The sequence below is a fragment of the Microcaecilia unicolor genome, chromosome 2, assembly GCF_901765095.1.
Source record: "Microcaecilia unicolor chromosome 2, aMicUni1.1, whole genome shotgun sequence".
NCBI lineage: Eukaryota > Metazoa > Chordata > Amphibia > Gymnophiona > Siphonopidae > Microcaecilia > Microcaecilia unicolor.
In genome coordinates, this window is record NC_044032.1 from 156,436 (window position 1) to 175,090 (window position 18,655).

The window sequence follows — 18,655 nt, forward strand, 5'->3', positions numbered from 1 at the left end:
AAAGTCCTGAAAACAGAGCACGCTGCGGGCTTCATATAATATCTTGCCTTTTAATCTCCATTCCCTCAATATTTCTTGCTTGTGTGCATAATTGAGTATTTTACAAATTACCACTCTTGGTCTCTCCGTGTTCTGACCTGCTCTCCCCAGTCTGTGTGCCCGCTCTATCTTCAGCGCCTTCTCCAGCTTCGGTATATTCAACACTTTGGGCAGCCATGATTCTAGGAACCCCGCTAACTCCACTTCTCGTATCGACTCTGGCAAACCAATCAGCCTGAGATTGTTCCGTCGCGATCTGTTTTCCAGATCCTCGACTTTTGCTTCCAATTTTTCCAGCCGGTCTTTCAAATCTTTTTGCTGGGTTTCGTATTGCTGACAATGGTCCTCTACATCTGACATCCTCTGCTGAAATCCCGTCAAATCAGTGCGCAGACTTTCCAACTTTTCATCCATCTGCCCAATCTGATCGGATATTTTCTGAAGCTTTCGGTGTACAGATACTTCTAGCAAGGCTGAGACCTCTGCTGCTATCTCTGCTGCCCAGGCAGAACTCATGGACTCGCCAGTCACGCTAGCCTCCGCCATCTTGCCCTCTCCCACGCAGCTTCGAGCTCCCTCTTTCCGAGTTGTTTTTGCGGCCATTCCGACCGTATTGCAGATTGGCGTTGCAGCTACCTACTGCGTGAGTGTTCCGGTCTCTTCCCTTACTTTTTGTGGGGTTTTCAATGGTTTTAGACGGCGCTAGGGGAAGTTGTTATCCGAGGGGACCCAGAGCTCTAACAAGCGGCGTCATCCCCGTCGCCTAGCATCACGTGACCTCCAATAATTACATTTTTAATCATTGTATTATCTTTATAGATGAATATTTTTATTGAAAACACAAGTTGAGAAAAGGGCAACAAACACTTCAAAGATAATGAAATTAGCCACAAATAACATATATTCAAAAACATGAAAGCACCTATCACAAAATGCCTAGTCACCTGCCTGGGGCTAACCCTGTAGCCACCTAGAGGGTCTGCCCCCAGCACAGCTCAGGTCCACCTGCACCTGCCGCTTATGCTGTACACTAGCACCCTCCTCCCACTGACTGGGTCACAACCACCTCTGGGCGATTTCTAGGTTACTGGAGCCACACTCCCAGTGGTCCCATAGTTCCTGGAAAGCACTCACAGACCCAACAGAATTCTTAATCAGTCCAGGACATCAGAGCCAATAACTAATAGGTTTATTGTCACAAGATTTGAACAGTGAACCATATAAAATAGATGGAGAATTAACAGACAATAACAGGTAAAACAGGGTGGGACCAGGCTGCTAGCGTTGGCATTTGAAAAGGAGATAGAGCAGCTTTTAAACTAGAAACTGGTGGAAGGCCGACAGTCACTCAAAAGCGCATGGTTCTGGATAAGGTATCTTTCAAAGATATCATCAAAACAGGGAAGATAGGGTATCCCGATAGTGAGATTGCAAAAGAGAACGTAGTACATCAGGTGACCTTAAATGAAAATAAAAATCAGACAAAAGATTGCAAATTAATACTGTCAAGCAGGGGCGTATCTGGACTCCGGCGGTAGGGGGGGCCAGAGCCAGAGGGAGGGGGCACATTTTAGCCCCGCCGCCGCTGCCGAGCCCCCACCGCCGAGCCCCCACCGCCACCAATGACTCTCCACCCCCCTCCCGCCGCCAACCCTCCCCCGCTGCCGTTCTTACTTTTGCTGGCGGGGGACCCCAACCCCCGCCAGCCGAGGTCTGCTTCCACCTGCCGCTGCCGTAAAAACTTCTTCTTCAGCCGGCGGGGGACCCCAAACCCCCGCCAGCCGCCCCGTGGTGTTTAAAATTCATCTTCGGCCTCCGTGGCCGTGCTGCTGTGATAGGCGCTGTTGAAATCCACTTCGGAGTCTGACGTCGCAGCACGTACAACGTACAACGACGTCAGACTCCGAAGTGGATTTCAACAGCGCCTATCACAGCAGCACGGCCACGGAGGCCGAAGATGAATTTTAAACACCGCGGGGCGGCTGGCGGGGGTTTGGGGTCCCCCGCCGGCTGAAGAAGAAGTTTTTACGGCAGCGGCAGGTGGAAGCAGACCTCGGCTGGCGGGGGTTGGGGTCCCCCGCCAGCAAAAGTAAGAACGGCAGCGGGGGAGGGTTGATGGCGGTAGGGGGGTCCAGGGCAAAATCTGCGGGGGCCCAGGCCCCTGAGGCCCCACGCAGATACGCCCCTGCTGTCAAGTACTGTGCATGGTGTAAATAGGAACAACAAACATAGTTTGAAATGTCTATATATGAATGCCAGAACCCTAAGAAACAAGATGGGAGAGTTAGAATATATTACACTAAATGAAAAATTAGATATAATAGACATCTCAGAGACCTGGATAACCAGTGGGACACTGTCATACCGGGCTACAAATTATATCACAGTGATAGGGTGGACCAAATTTGTGGAGGGGTAGCATTGTATATTAATGAGAGCCTTGAATCAAATAGATTGAAAATTCTGCAGGAAACAAAACACATCTTGGAATCCCTGTGGATTGAAATTCCATGTGTAAAAGGGATTTAGTCTAACCTAGGCCTTAGCCTTGGTCCTAGGGCTCACTACCAAACATAACACTCTTCCTCTCTCTTCCCTCCCTCCCTGCCCCTCTGCTCCAAAATATCTTCCCCTCTATTCCTTCATCCCTGCCTATGTGGTCCAACATCTTTCTCCCTCCCTTCCACCTTTACATCCATCATTTCTTCCTTCCTTTCCCTCAGGTCCATCACTTCTCCCCCCTAGCTCTCTAAGTTTGCGTCTGGTTCCTTCCCTTGACTCCTAATCCTTTCTCTCTTTCTTCTACTCTGCATTATTATTTTTACCCTCTGTACATATTATCCTCCTCTCACTTACCTGCGGGTTCATCCCAGATAGTAGCTCAAACTTGATCATGTCATGATCACTGTTTCCCAGGGGACCCAACACCGCCACCTCTCGCACTATGCCCTGCATGCCATCAAAGACCAGATCCAAAATGGCTCCCCCTCTCGTCAGTTCCTGGACCAGCTGCTCCTAGGAGCAGTCGTTTATTACATCTAGAAATTGTATCTCCCTGGCACTCTCTGATGTAACATTTATCCAGTCAATATTGGGGTAATTGAAATCACTAATATACGTTGAAGAAATAAGTAGAATATATATCAAAATAATTGTTCCACAATTCTACTAAATGAAACCCTGTATTGCAGGTGTTAATTCACGTATATTCATGAAAAAATGTGGAGAAAAAAAGACTTCAGAAACCATGGAGAAATCTCTTTAAAGGAACACCTTTCAAAATTTAGAGAACTCCTCTTCAATCACTAGTCTTCACAAAAAAAGCTCCACTCTTCTTATTCATGAAATACTTGTACACACACCTTTAGCAATACAATAAGGTAGAGGCTGATATCTACGCCATATATGCGGTGAAATACACTTTCATATATCACTTAGCTTGAGTAATCTTGGTGTCACCGGTCTGTATTCTATTCCCCAGTATCCGGTGATCATGAGCCCAACAGGAGAACCCTGTTTCGCTGCAACCGGGCTGTTTCAAGGGCTGAACAATGCTTCCAATTTCCAAGCTTCTCACATTCACCACGAGTAATGCCTCATGCCTCTTCTTGGCGTCTTTGAACATCGGAAGGCTTCTCCTTGTTATATACATGTCATTTCCCCCATCCTCACTTCCGCAATGACGTCAAAATTCTGTAAAGAGCTACAGCAATACAAAAATTTCACTTTAAAGGAGTTCCCTCACAAAAAAGCCTTCCACACTATTGATATATTCAAACTTCTGTTGTAGATTAGATGTTTGATGTATTCTGCTATTTCTTTCTTGGATGTGCAATTAACCAAGATCCAAAATAAATGGGAACTTTTAAGACAATCCAAGAACATAAACCTTTGAAGTCAAAATGATGAAATATTTTGACACCCACCAGGCAGGACTTAACAAAGATCTGGACTTTTTATCCCACTATAAACCTTAAAATTATTTATTTTTTGGATTTTGCTTACACCTTTTTCAGTAGTAGCTCAAGGTGAGTTACATTCAGGTACTCTGGATATTTCTCTGTCCCAGGAGGGCTCACAATCTAAGTTTGTACCTGAGGCAGTGGAGGGTTAAGTGACTTGCCCAAGATCACAAGGAGCTGCAGTGGGATTTCAACTGGCCACCTCTGGATTGCAAGACTGGTGCTCTAACCACTAGTGCACTTCTCCACCCCCCACCCCCCCCAAAGAATTTTGTTACTCTTTCAGGTTCTACATGGAGTGTTGCTACTCTGAGATTCTGCATGAAATCTTGTTATTCTTTAGAATTCTAGAATATTTATTTAGATTTTGCTCACACCTTTTTCAGTAGTAGCTCAAGGTGAGTTACATTCAGGTACTCTGGATATTTCTCTGTCCCAGGAGGGCTCACAATCTAAGTTTGTACCTGAGGCAATGGAGAGTTAAGTGACTTGCCCAAGATCACAAGGAGCAGCAGTGGGATTTGAACCGGCCACCTCTGGATTGCTCCTCCACTCCTTTGTCACTTTTCTATCAGCCATCCATCTCTCCTTGTCTCTCACCCACCCTGCTCTCACTGTTTCGCACCTAATCCACCCCACCCTCTACCTGTGAGACAGTCATTGCAATGCTGTACGTCTAGCTCCATCTCTACCTGTTTTCAAATCTATGCTGAAAACCCACCTTTTCACCACTGCTTTTGGCTCCTAGCTACTACTCAATTGCCTCCCCTTGTTTCTTCTCACCCGGTACTTCCCTCGCCCCTAATTGTCTTGTCTGTCTGTATTATTTTTAGATTGTAAGCTCTATTGAGCAGGGACTGTCTCTCTATATCAGGTGTTCAGCGCTGCGTGCGTCTGGTAGCGCTATACAAATGTTAATAATAATAATAATGCTTTTGTGTTTCACTTATACTGATATTTCTCAACATTTGCTCATTTCTGGTCTGAAGAAGGTATTACCTTCGAAAGCTAATCAAAAAATATATTGTTAGTCCAATGAAAATGGTATCATCTTCTATTTATTACCGTTCAAATCAAAACCTGCCCCAGAAATGCCTCCAGAGCCATCTCCTTAATGTCTAGGTTATTCTATGTGTCTTGAGATTTTAGTTGGAAAAGTTTAGCTATTCAGAAGGGAGACATTTTAAATTTATTAGGTTTAACAGTCTGACTTCCAAAATTAATTGATGTATCTTGCTTTACATACAGATCGATATGAGTACTGTCTGGAGAACTGGAAACCCTGGAAAGGAATGTGTTACTTTGTATCTAATGAGTCCAAAAACTGGAGCTCCAGCTATCTGGACTGTAAGGACAAGGCTTCTCAACTGGCTCTACTCAAGAACTCAAGAGACCTGGTAAAAGTGAATTCCTTTAAGGTGTCGGCTATGGACGTCACATATGAAGTGCTCTGGGGAGAAAGGGATATTTAGTGATTATATGTGAGAATCGGGAGAACTCTTGGGTGCTCCATTTAATGCTTCTCTTACTTCCTTTTTCTGTGACCTTGGGCTAATACTTTCACCTTTATTCATCCTACTATAAGCAGGGCTTTTTTTTGAGGGGGTACTTGGGGGTACTGAGTACCGGCACCTTTTCCATTGTCTGCTAAAATTGACCCATGGAACCCAAGTTTTAATGAAAGAGCTCAGGCTCTACACACCAATTCCATCTGGTCATAGATTCTGTGACTGGTTGCAGGGGGCCTGACTATTGTGGGGTGGGTCCCTCAGTGATCACTCCCACCCCTGAAGGGTGGCCTGTCATTTCGTCGATGATACGCTGAAACCTTCTGCTCAGTGTGCTGCTGCGGCTAGGAAAGCGAATAGAATGTTGGGTGTTATTAGGAAGGGTATGGAGTCCAGGTGTGCGGATGTTATAATGCCGTTGTATCGCTCCATGGTGCGACCGCACCTGGAGTATTGTGTTCAGTACTGGTCTCCGTATCTCAAAAAAGATATAGTAGAATTGGAAAAGGTACAGCGAAGGGCGACGAAAATGATAGTGGGGATGGGACGACTTTCCTATGAAGAGAGGCTGAGAAGGCTAGGGCTTTTCAGCTTGGAGAAGAGACGGCTGAGGGGAGATATGATAGAAGTGTATAAAATAATGAGTGGAATGGATCGGGTGGATGTGAAGCGACTGTTCACGCTATCCAAAAATACTAGGACTAGAGGGCATGAGTTGAAGCTACAGTGTGGTAAATTTAAAACGAATCGGAGAAAATTTTTCTTCACCCAACGTGTAATTAGACTCTGGAATTCGTTGCCGGAGAACGTGGTACGGGCGGTTAGCTTGACGGAGTTTAAAAAGGGGTTAGATAGATTCCTAAAGGACAAGTCCATAGACCGCTATTAAATGGACTTGGAAAAATTCCGCATTTTTAGGTATAACTTGTCTGGAATGTTTTTACGTTTGGGGAGCGTGCCAGGTGCCCTTGACCTGGATTGGCCACTGTCAGTGACAGGATGCTGGGCTAGATGGACCTTTGGTCTTTCCCAGTATGGCACTACTTATGTACTTATGTACTTATGTACCAGCACCTTTTTTGCTAGAAAAATGCACTAACTATAAGTATTAAATAACAAGATCATTCCTCCTTCTACTCGTCCAGTTCATCAGCTGTCACACACAGTACAGTGCAGTGTATACCTGTAGTTCATGTACTTTAGGGGTCCTTTTACGTGCGCCGAAAAATGGCCTGCGCTCTTGTAGGCACGTGTATTGGACACGCACAGGCCCATTTTTCAGCTCGCCTTCAAAAAAGGCCTTTTTTTTGGGCCAAAAATGGACGTGTTGCAAAATAAAAATTGGCACACGTCCATTTTGGGCATGAGACTTTACCGCCACCCGTTTACTTAGTGGTAAGGTCTCACGCATTAGCTGGGTGGTAATTGTACAATGCCGATTACCGCCCGGTTAGCGCCACACGGTAGAAAATAAAAAATATCGGATGCACGATAAAAATGGAATTATCTCCCAGGGCACGCGGTAGCCAGGTGGTAGGTCCAAATTGGCGCGTGTTGGATGCGCGTAGGCGCCTACGAGCCTTAGTAAAAGGGCCTCCTAGTGACCAATTAGCCTTCAGGTTGCATTATCAGCTTAATGGTGCTCCCTCCCTCCCTGTGATCCTGATCCCCTTCCTTCCCACCTCTGATGTCATGACGTGCTGACCGAACCCACTCCAGGCCAACCCCTACCCCCTCCCACCCCATGGGGCCTACCTTGTAGAGTCCAGGTGATCAAATGGGGTCCTACAGGCAATAGCAATGCCCACTCACTCCTGTCCATTGCAACTCCTTGCACAAAATGGCTTCCACTAGAGATCACGATGGCCATTTTGTACAGAAGAGCTGCAATGGGCATGATCGAGTGAGCATTGCTCCTGTCTGCTGGGCCGGTTTTAGACATGGTGGGGCTCAGGGCAGAAATTGAGAAGTGGGTCCCTGATCTCCTCTCCTTCCTGCCCCCTCCCCCTGATCTCGCCACCTGCATTGCTACTACATGGTCTGGGCATTGCTTACTACTGCTACTACTACTTCTACTTATCATTTCTATAGCGCTACCGGACGTACGCAACGCTTTACACTTGAACATGGATAGACAGTCCCTGCTCGATAGAGCTTATAATCTAATTAGGACAGACAGATAGGACAAGTAAGGGATAAGGGTTAGGACAGACAGGACATATCAGGGATAGGGGACAGTTGAAGGGTTAGGTTTAGGTTTAGGAGTTAAAAGCGGCATCGAAAAGGTGGGTTTTTAGCTTAGATTTGAAGATGGCCAGAGATGAGGCTTGACTTACTCTTCTCCTTATCACGGTTTGTCTCCCTTTCTTCCCTTCACCATGCAGTCTTTTAAAAAATTTATTTCCCTTCTCAGAGGGGCCCTGACTCAGCAGCCATCCTCACAAGCTGCCCGATGCTACCCCAAAGCTTTCCCTCTCTGTTGCGATCTACCTAGGAGGAAACAGGAAGTTGCATCAGAGGGGGGAGGATTGTGGTAGAGAGGGAAAGATTGGGGGCAGCCGCAGGCAGCTTGTCAGAATGCCTGCCATGCCAGGACCCTCTGAGAAGGGAAATACATTTTTAAAGACGATTGGGAAGGTGAGGGGAAGGGAGGAGGAGACAAACTGTGGTGGGGAGAAGGGGAAAAGATGTCCCTGGAGCTGTGGGGCCCATGTTTGCCTCCCCTAATGCTATCCCTTCCTGTCTGTAGAATCCCACTAGACCACCAGGACTCTACAAGGTAGACTCAGGAAGGGTATACGGGAGTGGGAGTGGGTGGAGATAGCCAGGGTGGGACTAGATTGTCCCTTCACCATGTCAGCAGTGGAAAGGAAGGTGGATGAGGATCATGGGGGGGGGGGGGGGGGGGGGGGGGAGGAGAACAGAGGGCAGAGGACACCTGTATCTTTTATGCAGATCCCAGCTGATATTCAGCTGGGGCAGCATTAGTATAATTAGCCACAGATAATCAATGCTGGTGCCTGGATATGGCCCGGCATTCGATATTTGGACCTAATTCTGTCCACAGCAGCCTATGTTTCAAGAAATGCTGACTGTTGCAGGCTGAAAATTAAACAGATACATTTAGGAGCATAAAAAGCGGGTGGCATTAGGATGGGTTTAGGACAGAGAAAATGCAGTAGCTGGGAGTTTAGCATTGATTTTGAGCACTAGGGTTCATAAATTAGACGCAAAAATCTAGGCAAATGCATAACTTTAATCTCCTAAATTAAAATGAATTTTTAGTTGAAAACTTAAAGGAAAATTTTCGATATGACGTCTAAATCCCATTTTGGATGGTTTGCAAGATCCAAATCGTTGGTCAGGTAACAAGATAAATAAATAAATAAATAACCAGAATGATGATTATAGGTGGGAATGGGCTTGTAGGAGTTAAAAGAGGGTAAGAAGAGGGTGTTGTCTTTTTTTTTAGAAAATGCCTGATTTTTAGGATTGTATGCGCTGAATGGTTTTGATGAATGTTTAGTACTTTTTGGGAGGAGGGTGGCTGTGAAACCTTATGAAGGGCTAATGAGGCTTCCGAACATTTAAGTGAGGCTGATAAAATGCATTTGTATTAATAGCCAGGACCAGTCTAAAAAGCCAGGTAAAGAGGGTCTACACAATATTTATATGATGTGCAGAACCTCTGAGTCATTTTTATTTATCTGAGGATGCCAGCAACTCTTTTCATGCTTGAAATGTTTTTTCAATTTGGATTTTGAGTAAATCAGGGCTGTAGTGACTGGGCCTGAGATGCTTTCTTCCTTGGGGTGCAAGCAATGAAGACTCATTTCAATCTGCTTTTTAATTCCAGGAATCCATAAATATCTCCCGCCCTGATTATTACTGGGTTGGTTTGTGGAGTTCAGAAGGAAACTGGATTTGGCCAGATGGAACGAAGTCAAGGTAAACTTGTACACTAGGGTTATATGCTACAAAATCTTGCATGCCAAGATGCTGTTTCTGATGTGGACCATGTAAACTACCAAAGTGAAAGTACTGGTTATCATAGGGACCCTTTTACTAAGCCACGTAGGTGTGTACGCGTGTCCTAGTGCATCAATTTTGAACTACCGCCCAGCTACCACGTGGCCCGGGTGGTAAATTTATTTTTACGCTCGTTCACTAAGCACGCCGCAAATTTTCTGGTGCACAGTGCTAACCGGACGTTAATTGGCATTGTATATTACCGCCTGGTGAACACATGAGAATTTACCACTAGGCCAATGGGTAGTGGGTAAGGTCTCAGACCCAAAATGGACGCGCGCCAATTTTTATTTTGCTGTACGTCCATTTTCAGCCCCCAAAAAGGGCTTATTTGCAGACGTGCTGAAAAATGGACCAGCGCAGGCCATTTTACAGCTCACCTTAGTAAAAGGACCCCTTAGTTTCCCTCAGATGCAGATCAGCATTTCTAACCCAAATTCTAAGCCTCTTCAGTGTTCTCACACCCCAACGTGCCCTAATATCCTTTCACCCCAAGTGTAGAATTAAAGAGCTGTGGAGCTACTCAGCCGCAGCTCCCTCCCTCCTGTGCATGTCTTTGAAAAGGTATTTCCCATGTTTCATGTCATTAGCAAATGAAAACGATCAGGAAAACATGAGGTTTAGTGTTGTTTCCATGTGGCATCATTAGCGCACACTCTTTCGAAAGAGCCACAACCTTTTGAAAGAGTCTGTTCTTTTTGCAAACAGTGTGCAGGGTTCGTGAATAGTATGCATTACCTCCAAACAGTGTTACCCCTTTTTATTTATGGCATTTATATCCCGCATTAGCCCAAGTAGAACTCAGGTTCAACGTGGCTTACGTAACAATTAGAAAAGCAAGAACATGTTCCAAATATATTAACAGAAAGTAAGATACATCATATAATGTTACACCAGTAAAAATTGAGTTAGGAGCAGATGTAATTAAATACCTAGGGGTTCTTTTATCACACCGCTCTAGCGGTCCCTGGTGTGGTAAAGCCAACAAAGCCCATTCATTTTCAATGGGCTTCATCGGCATTGTCGCACAGGAACCGCTAGCGTGGCTTGATAATAGAGGCCTTCAGTTATTTAAGCTAGATAATTGAAGTATGGAGGAAAAAGGTAAAGGGCTAGGATTAACTGGGATAGACAGGAGTAGTGGGAGGTGAGGTGAGGTACAAATTAATGCAATCAGTTTATTTGAGAAGAGTGCTTATTTCCTTAAAGGCTAGATTAGAAACATAGAAACATGACGGCAGATAAAGGCCATATGACCCATCCAGTCTGCCTCATCCTCTGTAACCCCTAATTCTTCCTGTTCCTAAGCGATCCCACATGCTTATCCCATGTCTTTTTAAATTCTGGAACAGTCCTCAACTCCACCACCTCCACCAGGAGGCCATTCCACGCCTCCACCACCCTTTCTGTGAAATAATACTTCCTTAGGTTACTCCTAAGCAGTGAGTTTTTTCTAGCAAAAAAGGTGCCGGTACTCAAATGCCAGGCCACCCTTCGGGGGTAGTGTGATCACTGAGGGACCCACCCCACAATAGCCAGGCCCCCTGCAACCAGTCAAAGAATCTATGGCAAGGCAGAATTGGTGTGTAGAGCTGAGCTCTTTTATTAAAACTTGGAGGTCCACGGGTCAATTTTAGCAGATAATGGAAAAGATGCCGGTACTCAGTGCCCCCTCAAAAAAGACCTGCTCCTACCTAAGCCTATTCCCTCTTAACTTTGTCATATGCCCCCTCATTCCAGAGCTCTCCTTCATTTGAAAAAGGCTCTCTTCCTGTACATAAATGCCCTTGAGATATTTAAACGTTTCTATCATGTGTCCTCTCTCCCTCCTCTCTTCCAGCGTATACATGTTGAGGTTCATAAGCCTGTCCCTATCATTTTTGCATTCAAGACCGCTTACTAATTTCGTAGCCACCCTCTGGACTGACTCCGTCCTGTTTATATCTTTCGGTAGGTGTGGTCTCCAGAACTGCATGCAGTACACCAAATGAGGCCTCACCAGAGACTTATACAACGGCACTATCACCTCCTTTTTCCTGCTGGTCATGCCTCTCTTTATGCACCCAAGCATCCTTCTGGCTTTGGTCGTCACTTTTTCTACCTTGTTTGAAAGCTTTAAGGTCGTCATTGCTCCCATATTGACAAAATGAAAACAAATCTCCCCCCCCTTCCCCCAGACCCTTACTTTCAATGCCTTCCAAAGTCATCAATCAGAAGATGGGGAAGAAGAGAACACAGTTCCTTTATTCCTTCATCTCAATCTGTCATTAAGATTTAAAAATGACACCAGCTGATCTAAAATGCTTCTTGCCCATGATTCTTCATTCGGGCTTGGGAAGGGTAAAGACTAGGGAGACCCCTTGATTATTGTAGCCCCTGCTCTAAGGTGGTCTAGACTATGCCTGAAATATCTAGACAAGAGACTGGACACTATTATTCTTGGTTGTGGGACCAAGGCGGGACCAGGATTTCCCTGGTAAGACCAAGCAAGCTCTACATCAGACCACACTTCATTCAATAAGGGAGACCACACCAGAAAACCAACAAAAAGAAGGTCCAGGTCTCCCGCAAAACACATAAAACAACAAAGAAAGCGGGAGAAAAACCGAAATAGACCAGATAGAAACCACAAAGAGTAAGAGCACCGAAAAAGTTTATTAACACCCTAGACGGTCCGTGTTTCGATCAACCGGCCTTCTTCAGGGGTCTTCAAATTGACGTATACAGATGTGCCTCCAGAATTCTCATGGAGTGCAAGGCATAAACGCTGGTGCTGTCTAAAATCAAACATCAGCATGTATACTAGTAAAGACCACACCAGAAACCAGAACCTTTTATTTATTTATTTATTTATTGTATTTGTACCCCACATTTTCCCCCCTTTTTTCAGGCTCAATGTGGCTTACAGAGTATGGAAATGAAAACGTCGTTACATGCCGTATATAGAATAAAGCTCGTAACTCAAAGAAATGGCCCCAAAATGCCCTCCTAAACACGCTCCCTAGAAATTTCGAGCCATAGGTGTTACGCGGACATCATCATAGAATGTTATATACACCTAACTCCAAATTAAGGACAATTAATGCCAACTGGATGTAAGTAGTCAATTATTAGCACTGATTGGCTCATTAATCAAGCTGTGTGTGCAAATCGGCCATATATACTGGTCAAACTTCCTACATTAAATATCATGGTTAGACATGCCTCTGTGCAAAGCTTTGCTCCATGGTGAAAGCAACTGCGATGCAAAAAAAAGTCCATCTTAATAATAGCTTATGGATTTTTCTTTTAGGAAATGATCCATACCTTAATGAAACCCTGCTAAGCTAACTGCTTTTACCACATTCTAAGGAAATGATCCATACATTAATGAAACCCTGCTAAGCTAACTGCTTTTATCACATACCAGTAAAGACTACACCAGAAACCAGATCCTTTTCTGTCCTTCAGCTGATGAAGGTACAGCTACAACTGTTGCAGCCAGATGGCCAACTATATACAACAGATGTTCTCCTCTCCACCCCGTTATGGTGACGGTCTTCTTCTTACATACGTACTTATCTGTTCATTTCTTATTATTATATGACCAGTATCACATCCTTTATCTTTATACAGACTGAGCTTTTTCCTGTAGGATTCTGTTTTAGTACCTCCTCTTATGTGGGTTTTCTCTTCTGAATCTTTCCATTGTATCAATGATGCTTCTTACATATTCTTGAAGGATACTATCAAAAAAGGGAAATTAGGGAACCCCAATAGAGAGGTTACAATAAAGGTAAAAGTAATACAGGTGCCTTTAAGAGAGGAATGGACAAAGGTTAAAGATAAGATGGGTTTCTCTTATTTTTCTCATCCTGTCACCTGTATCGTTAGTCCCAATTACTGTGCCAACAGTTAGTGCATCGCAGGAGGATTGTGAAAAATTGCAAGAGGACTTTACGAGACTGGGCATCCAATTGACAGATGACATTTAATATGAGCAAGTGCAAAGTGATGCACGTGGGAAAGAGGAACCCGAACTATAGCTACGTGATACAAAGTTCCATATTAGGAGTCACCGCTCAGGAAAGGGATCTAGGTGTCATCGTTGATGATATTTTGAAACCCTCTGCTCAGTGTGCAGCGGCGGCAAAAAAAAGCAAATAAAATGTTAAGAATTATTAGGAAAGGAATGGAAAACAAAAATGAGAATGTTATGATGCCTTTGTATCACTCCATGGTGCGACCACACCTCGAATATTGTGTGCAATTCTGGTCACCACATCTCAAAAAAGATATAGTGGAATTAGAAAAGGTACAGAGAAGGGTGACGAAAATGATAAAGCGGATGGGGTGACTTCCCTTTGAGAAAAGGCTAATATGGCTAGGGCTATTCAGCTTGGAAAAGAGACGGATGAGGGGAGATATGATAGAGGTCTATAAAATAAAGAGTGGAGTAGAACAGGTGGACGTGAATTGCTTGTTTACACTTTCCAAAAGCACAAGAACTAGGGGGCATGCAATGAAGCTACTACTACTACTACTACTACTATTTAGCATTTCTATAGCGCTACAAGACATACGCAGCGCTGTACAAACATAGAAGAAAGACAGTCCCTGCTCAAAGAGCTTACAATCTAATAGACAAAAAATAAATAAAGTAAGCAAATCAAATCAATTAATGTGAACGGGAAGGAAGAGAGGAGGGTAGGTGGAGGCGAGTGGTTACAAGTGGTTACGAGTCAAAAGCAATATTAAAGAGGTGGGTTTTCAGTCTAGATTTAAAGGTGGCCAAGGATGGGGCAAGACGTAGGGGCTCAGGAAGTTTATTCCAGGCGTAGGGTGCAGCGAGACAGAAGGCGCGAAGTCTGGAGTTGGCAGTAGTGGAGAAGGGAACAGATAAGAAGGATTTATCCATGGAGCGGAGTGCACGGGAAGGGGTGTAGGGAAGGACGAGTGTGGAGAGATACTGGGGAGCAGCAGAGTGAGTACATTTATAGGTTAGTAGAAGAAGTTTGAACAGGATGCGAAAACGGATAGGGAGCCAGTGAAGGGTCTTGAGGAGAGGGGTAGTATGAGTAAAGCGACCCTGGCGGAAGATGAGACGGGCAGCAGAGTTTTGAACTGACTGGAGAGGGGAGAGGTGACTAAGTGGGAGGCCAGCAAGAAGCAGATTGCAGTAGTCTAAACGAGAGGTGACAAGGGTGTGGATGAGGGTTTTGGTAGAGTGCTCGGAAAGAAAGGGGCGGATTTTACGGATGTTGTAAAGAAAGAAACGACAGGTCTTGGCGGTCTGCTGGATATGAGCAGAGAAGGAGAGAGAAGAGTCAAAGATGACCCCAAGGTTTCGAGCTGAGGAGACAGGGAGAAGGAGAGAGCCATCAACAGAAATAGAAAACGGGGGGAGCGGGGAGGTGGGTTTGGGGGGGAAAATGAGAAGCTCGGTTTTGGTCATATTTAATTTCAGGTGGCGTTGAGACATCCAGGCAGCAATGTCAGACAAGCACGCTGAAACTTTGGTTTGGATGCAAGGTGAGATATCAGGGGTAGAAAGGTAGATTTGGGAGTCATCAGCATAGAGGTGGTAGGAAAAGCCATGGGATGAGATTAATGAACCAAGGGAAGAAGTGTAGATAGAAAAGAGGAGGGGACCAAGAACAGAACCCTGAGGTACGCCGACAGGCAGAGGGATAGAAGTAGAAGAGGATCCACCAGAGTGAACACTAAAGGTGCGGAGGGAGAGGTAGGAAGAGAACCAGGAAAGGACAGAGCCCTGGAATCCAAGTGAGGACAGGGTATCGAGAAGTATGCTGTGATCGACAGTGTCAAAAGCAGCGGAAAGATCAAGAAGAATGAGGATGGAATATTGACCTCTGGATTTAGCCAGTAATAGGTCATTGGAGACTTTAGTAAGCGCAGTTTCGGTTGAGTGGAGAGGGCGAAAACCAGATTGTAATGGGTCAAGAATAGCATGTGAGGAGAGAAAATCAAGGCAGCGGCGGTGAACAGCACGCTCAAGTAATTTGGAGAGAAAAGGAAGGAGGGAGATGGGTCGGTAATTAGAGGGACAAGTAGGGTCAAGTGAAGGCTTCTTAAGGAGAGGTGTGAACACAGCATGTTTAAAGGCAGCAGGGACAGTCGCAGTGGAAAGTGAGAGGTTGAGAATGTGACAGATAAAAGGAATAAGAGTAGGAGAGATGGCATTAAGAAGGTGGGTGGGAATGGGATCAGAGGAACAGGTGGTACATTTTGAGGAAGAAAGGAGAAGTGTAGTTTCCTCAATAGTAACTTCAGGAAAGGAGGAAAGGGAATGAGGGGAAGGAGAGAGAGGGGAACGGACTAGTGGAGGGAGAGCTGGTGAGGTAGAGAAAGCAAGGTTTATCTTTTGAACCTTGTTGTGAAAGAATTCAGCAAGGGTCTGAGGAGATAGTGAAGGGGGAGTTGGGGGAGGGGGCACCTTGAGGAGAGAGTTCAATGTGGTGAAGAGAAGTCGAGGATTAGAGCCAAGAGAGTTACTAAGCTACTAAGTAGTCAATTTAAAACAAACTAGAGAAAATATTTCTTCACTCAATGTGTAATTAAACTCTGAATTCATTTCCAAAGAATGTGGTGAAAACAGTTAGCTTGGCAGGGTTTAATTAAGGTATGGATCATTCCCTAAAGAAAACTCCATAAGCTATTATTAAGATGGACTTTTTTTTGCATCGCAGTTGCTTTCACCATGGAGCAAAGCTTTGCACAGAGGCATGTCTAACCATGATATTTAATGTAGGAAGTTTGACCAGTATATATGGCCGATTTGCACACACAGCTTGATTAATGAGCCAATCAGTGCTAATAATTGACTACTTACATCCAGTTGGCATTAATTGTCCTTAATTTGGAGTTAGGTGTATATCACATTCTATGACGATGTCCGCATAACTCATATAGCTCGTAATATCAAGGGGGCGTGTTTAGGAGGGCATTTTGGGGCCATTTCTATGAGTTACGAGTTGGATTCTATATAAGGCATGGTGAATAGCACTATCCAATATCCAATGAAGACTACGATCAGTACAAAAAAGTTTCTACTCTAGATCACTCCAAACGCACTTGTTTGTCAGGGAATCTTTATCAAACAATTCTTAATTTTTCTTTCAATTTTTGTCCATTAACGGAAGGAAAGAACCTCAGTTGTTGCTGAAACCTCAATTTATATAATTGATACGTAGGTTTTTTTTAGCCGATGACTGAATACAGCTGAGCAGAGAACGATATAGTATACAGTTCCGATGAATGCCGTTGAGTTTTCAGCAACAACTGAGGCTCTCTTCCTTCCGTTAATGGACAAAAGTTAAAGAAAAATTAAGAATTGTTTGATAAAGATTCCCTGAACAGACAAGTGCGTTTGGAGTGATCTAAAGTGGTGAGTAGCACGCATTAAATTTTGCATGTGGTCAGTTTACGCACGCTACTCAATTAGTTAATGAGCTTGTGGTGATAAGTGGCCGATAATGACCAATTTTACACACACATCTTTTTAGCTGTATTCTAAAAAGGGTGCGCATAAATTCTAACATGCGTTGCTGAGAAGGGGGTGTGGCAATGAGAGGATTGTGTGCATGTTGGTGCCCTCAATCAAATGTACGTGCATTATTATAGAATTTGTTGCAACGTATGTACATTTAGGAGCAGGAATTTACACCAGGTTTTCACTGGCGTAAATGGCCACGCCTTAATGTAAGCATGTTCACGTGGCCTATATGCTACTCTATATACCGCATCTTACTGCAATAGTCCCTTATCCCTATCAGGGGCGTATCTGCGTGGGGCCTCAGGGGCCTGGGCCCCCGCAGATGTTGCCCTGGACCCCCCTACCGCCATCAACCCTCCCCCGCTGCCGTTGCTTACTTTTGCTGGCGGGGGACCCCAACCCCCGCCAGCCGAGGTCTGCTTCCACCTGCCACTGCCTTAAAAACTTCTTCTTCAGCCGGCGGGGGACCCCAAACCCCCGCCAGCCGCCCCGCGGTGTTTAAAATTCATCTTCGGCCTCCGTGGCCGTGCTGCTGTGATAGGCGCTGTTGAAATCCACTTCGGAGTCTGACGTCGTTGTACGTTGTAAAAAAAGTAAGAACGGCAGCGGGGGAGGGTTGGCGGCGGGAGGGGGGTGGAGAGAGTCATTGGCGGCGGCGGTGGCGGGGGGGGGGGGCTAAAATGTGCCCCCTCCCTCTGGCTCTGGCCCCCCCTACCGCCAGAGTCCAGATACGCCCCTGATCCCTATGTGTCCTATCTGTCTGTCCTACCCTTATCCTTTATTTGTCCTGTCTGTCTGTCCTGATTTAGATTGTAAGCTCTCTTGAGCAGGGACTGTCTCTTCTTCATGTTCAGTTGTGAAGCGCTGCGTTCGACTGGTAGCACTATAGAAATGATTTGTAGTAGTTATAGAATTTATTTATTTACTGCATTTGTACCCCACATTTTCCCACCTTTTTGCAGGCTCAATGTGGCTTACAGAGCAAGGTTATGATAAAGTCAATACATGATTTAAATACAGTTGATCATAAGCTGAGGTATAAGAGGATTTAGATGGACAGGTTTTAGGTAAGGTCATTCAATAAGGGAGACCACACCAGAAACCAGAACCTTTTCTGTCCTTCAGCTGATGAAGGTACAGCTACAACTGTTGCAGCCAGATGGCCAACTATATACAACAGATGTTCTCCTCTCCACCCCGTTATGGTGACGGTCTTCTTCTTACATACTGTACGTACTTATCTGTTCATTTCTTATTATTATATGACCAGTATCACATCCTTTATCTTTATACAGACTGAGCTTTTTCCTGTAGGATTGTGTTTTAGTACCTCCACTTATGTGGGTTTTCTCTTCTGAATCTTTCCATTGTATCAATGATGCTTCTTACATATTCTTGAACGATACTATCAAAAAAGGGAAATTAGGGAACCCCAATAGAGAGGTTACAATAAAGGTAAAAGTAATACAGGTGCCTTTAAGAGGGGAATGGACAAAGATTAAAGATAAGATGGATTTATCTTATTTTTCTCACCCTGTCACCTGTATCTTTAGGTCCCAACTACTGTGCAACATATGTACATTTAGGTGCAGGAATTTACACCAGGTTTTCACTGGCGTAAA

At 44.7% G+C, this 18,655-nt stretch overlaps 1 protein-coding gene across 1 annotated transcript in view; it reads left to right on the plus strand.

The window, feature by feature from the left end:
- The window catches only part of LOC115461761 (C-type lectin domain family 4 member M-like), a 73,520-nt gene that overhangs the window by 23,999 nt on the left and 30,866 nt on the right, over positions 1-18,655 (plus strand). The window contains exons 4-5 of the mRNA XM_030191806.1: positions 5,250-5,398; positions 9,366-9,457. Coding sequence (XP_030047666.1) covers positions 5,250-5,398; positions 9,366-9,457 — 241 coding nt within the window. The remainder of the gene's footprint in view (positions 1-5,249; positions 5,399-9,365; positions 9,458-18,655) is intronic.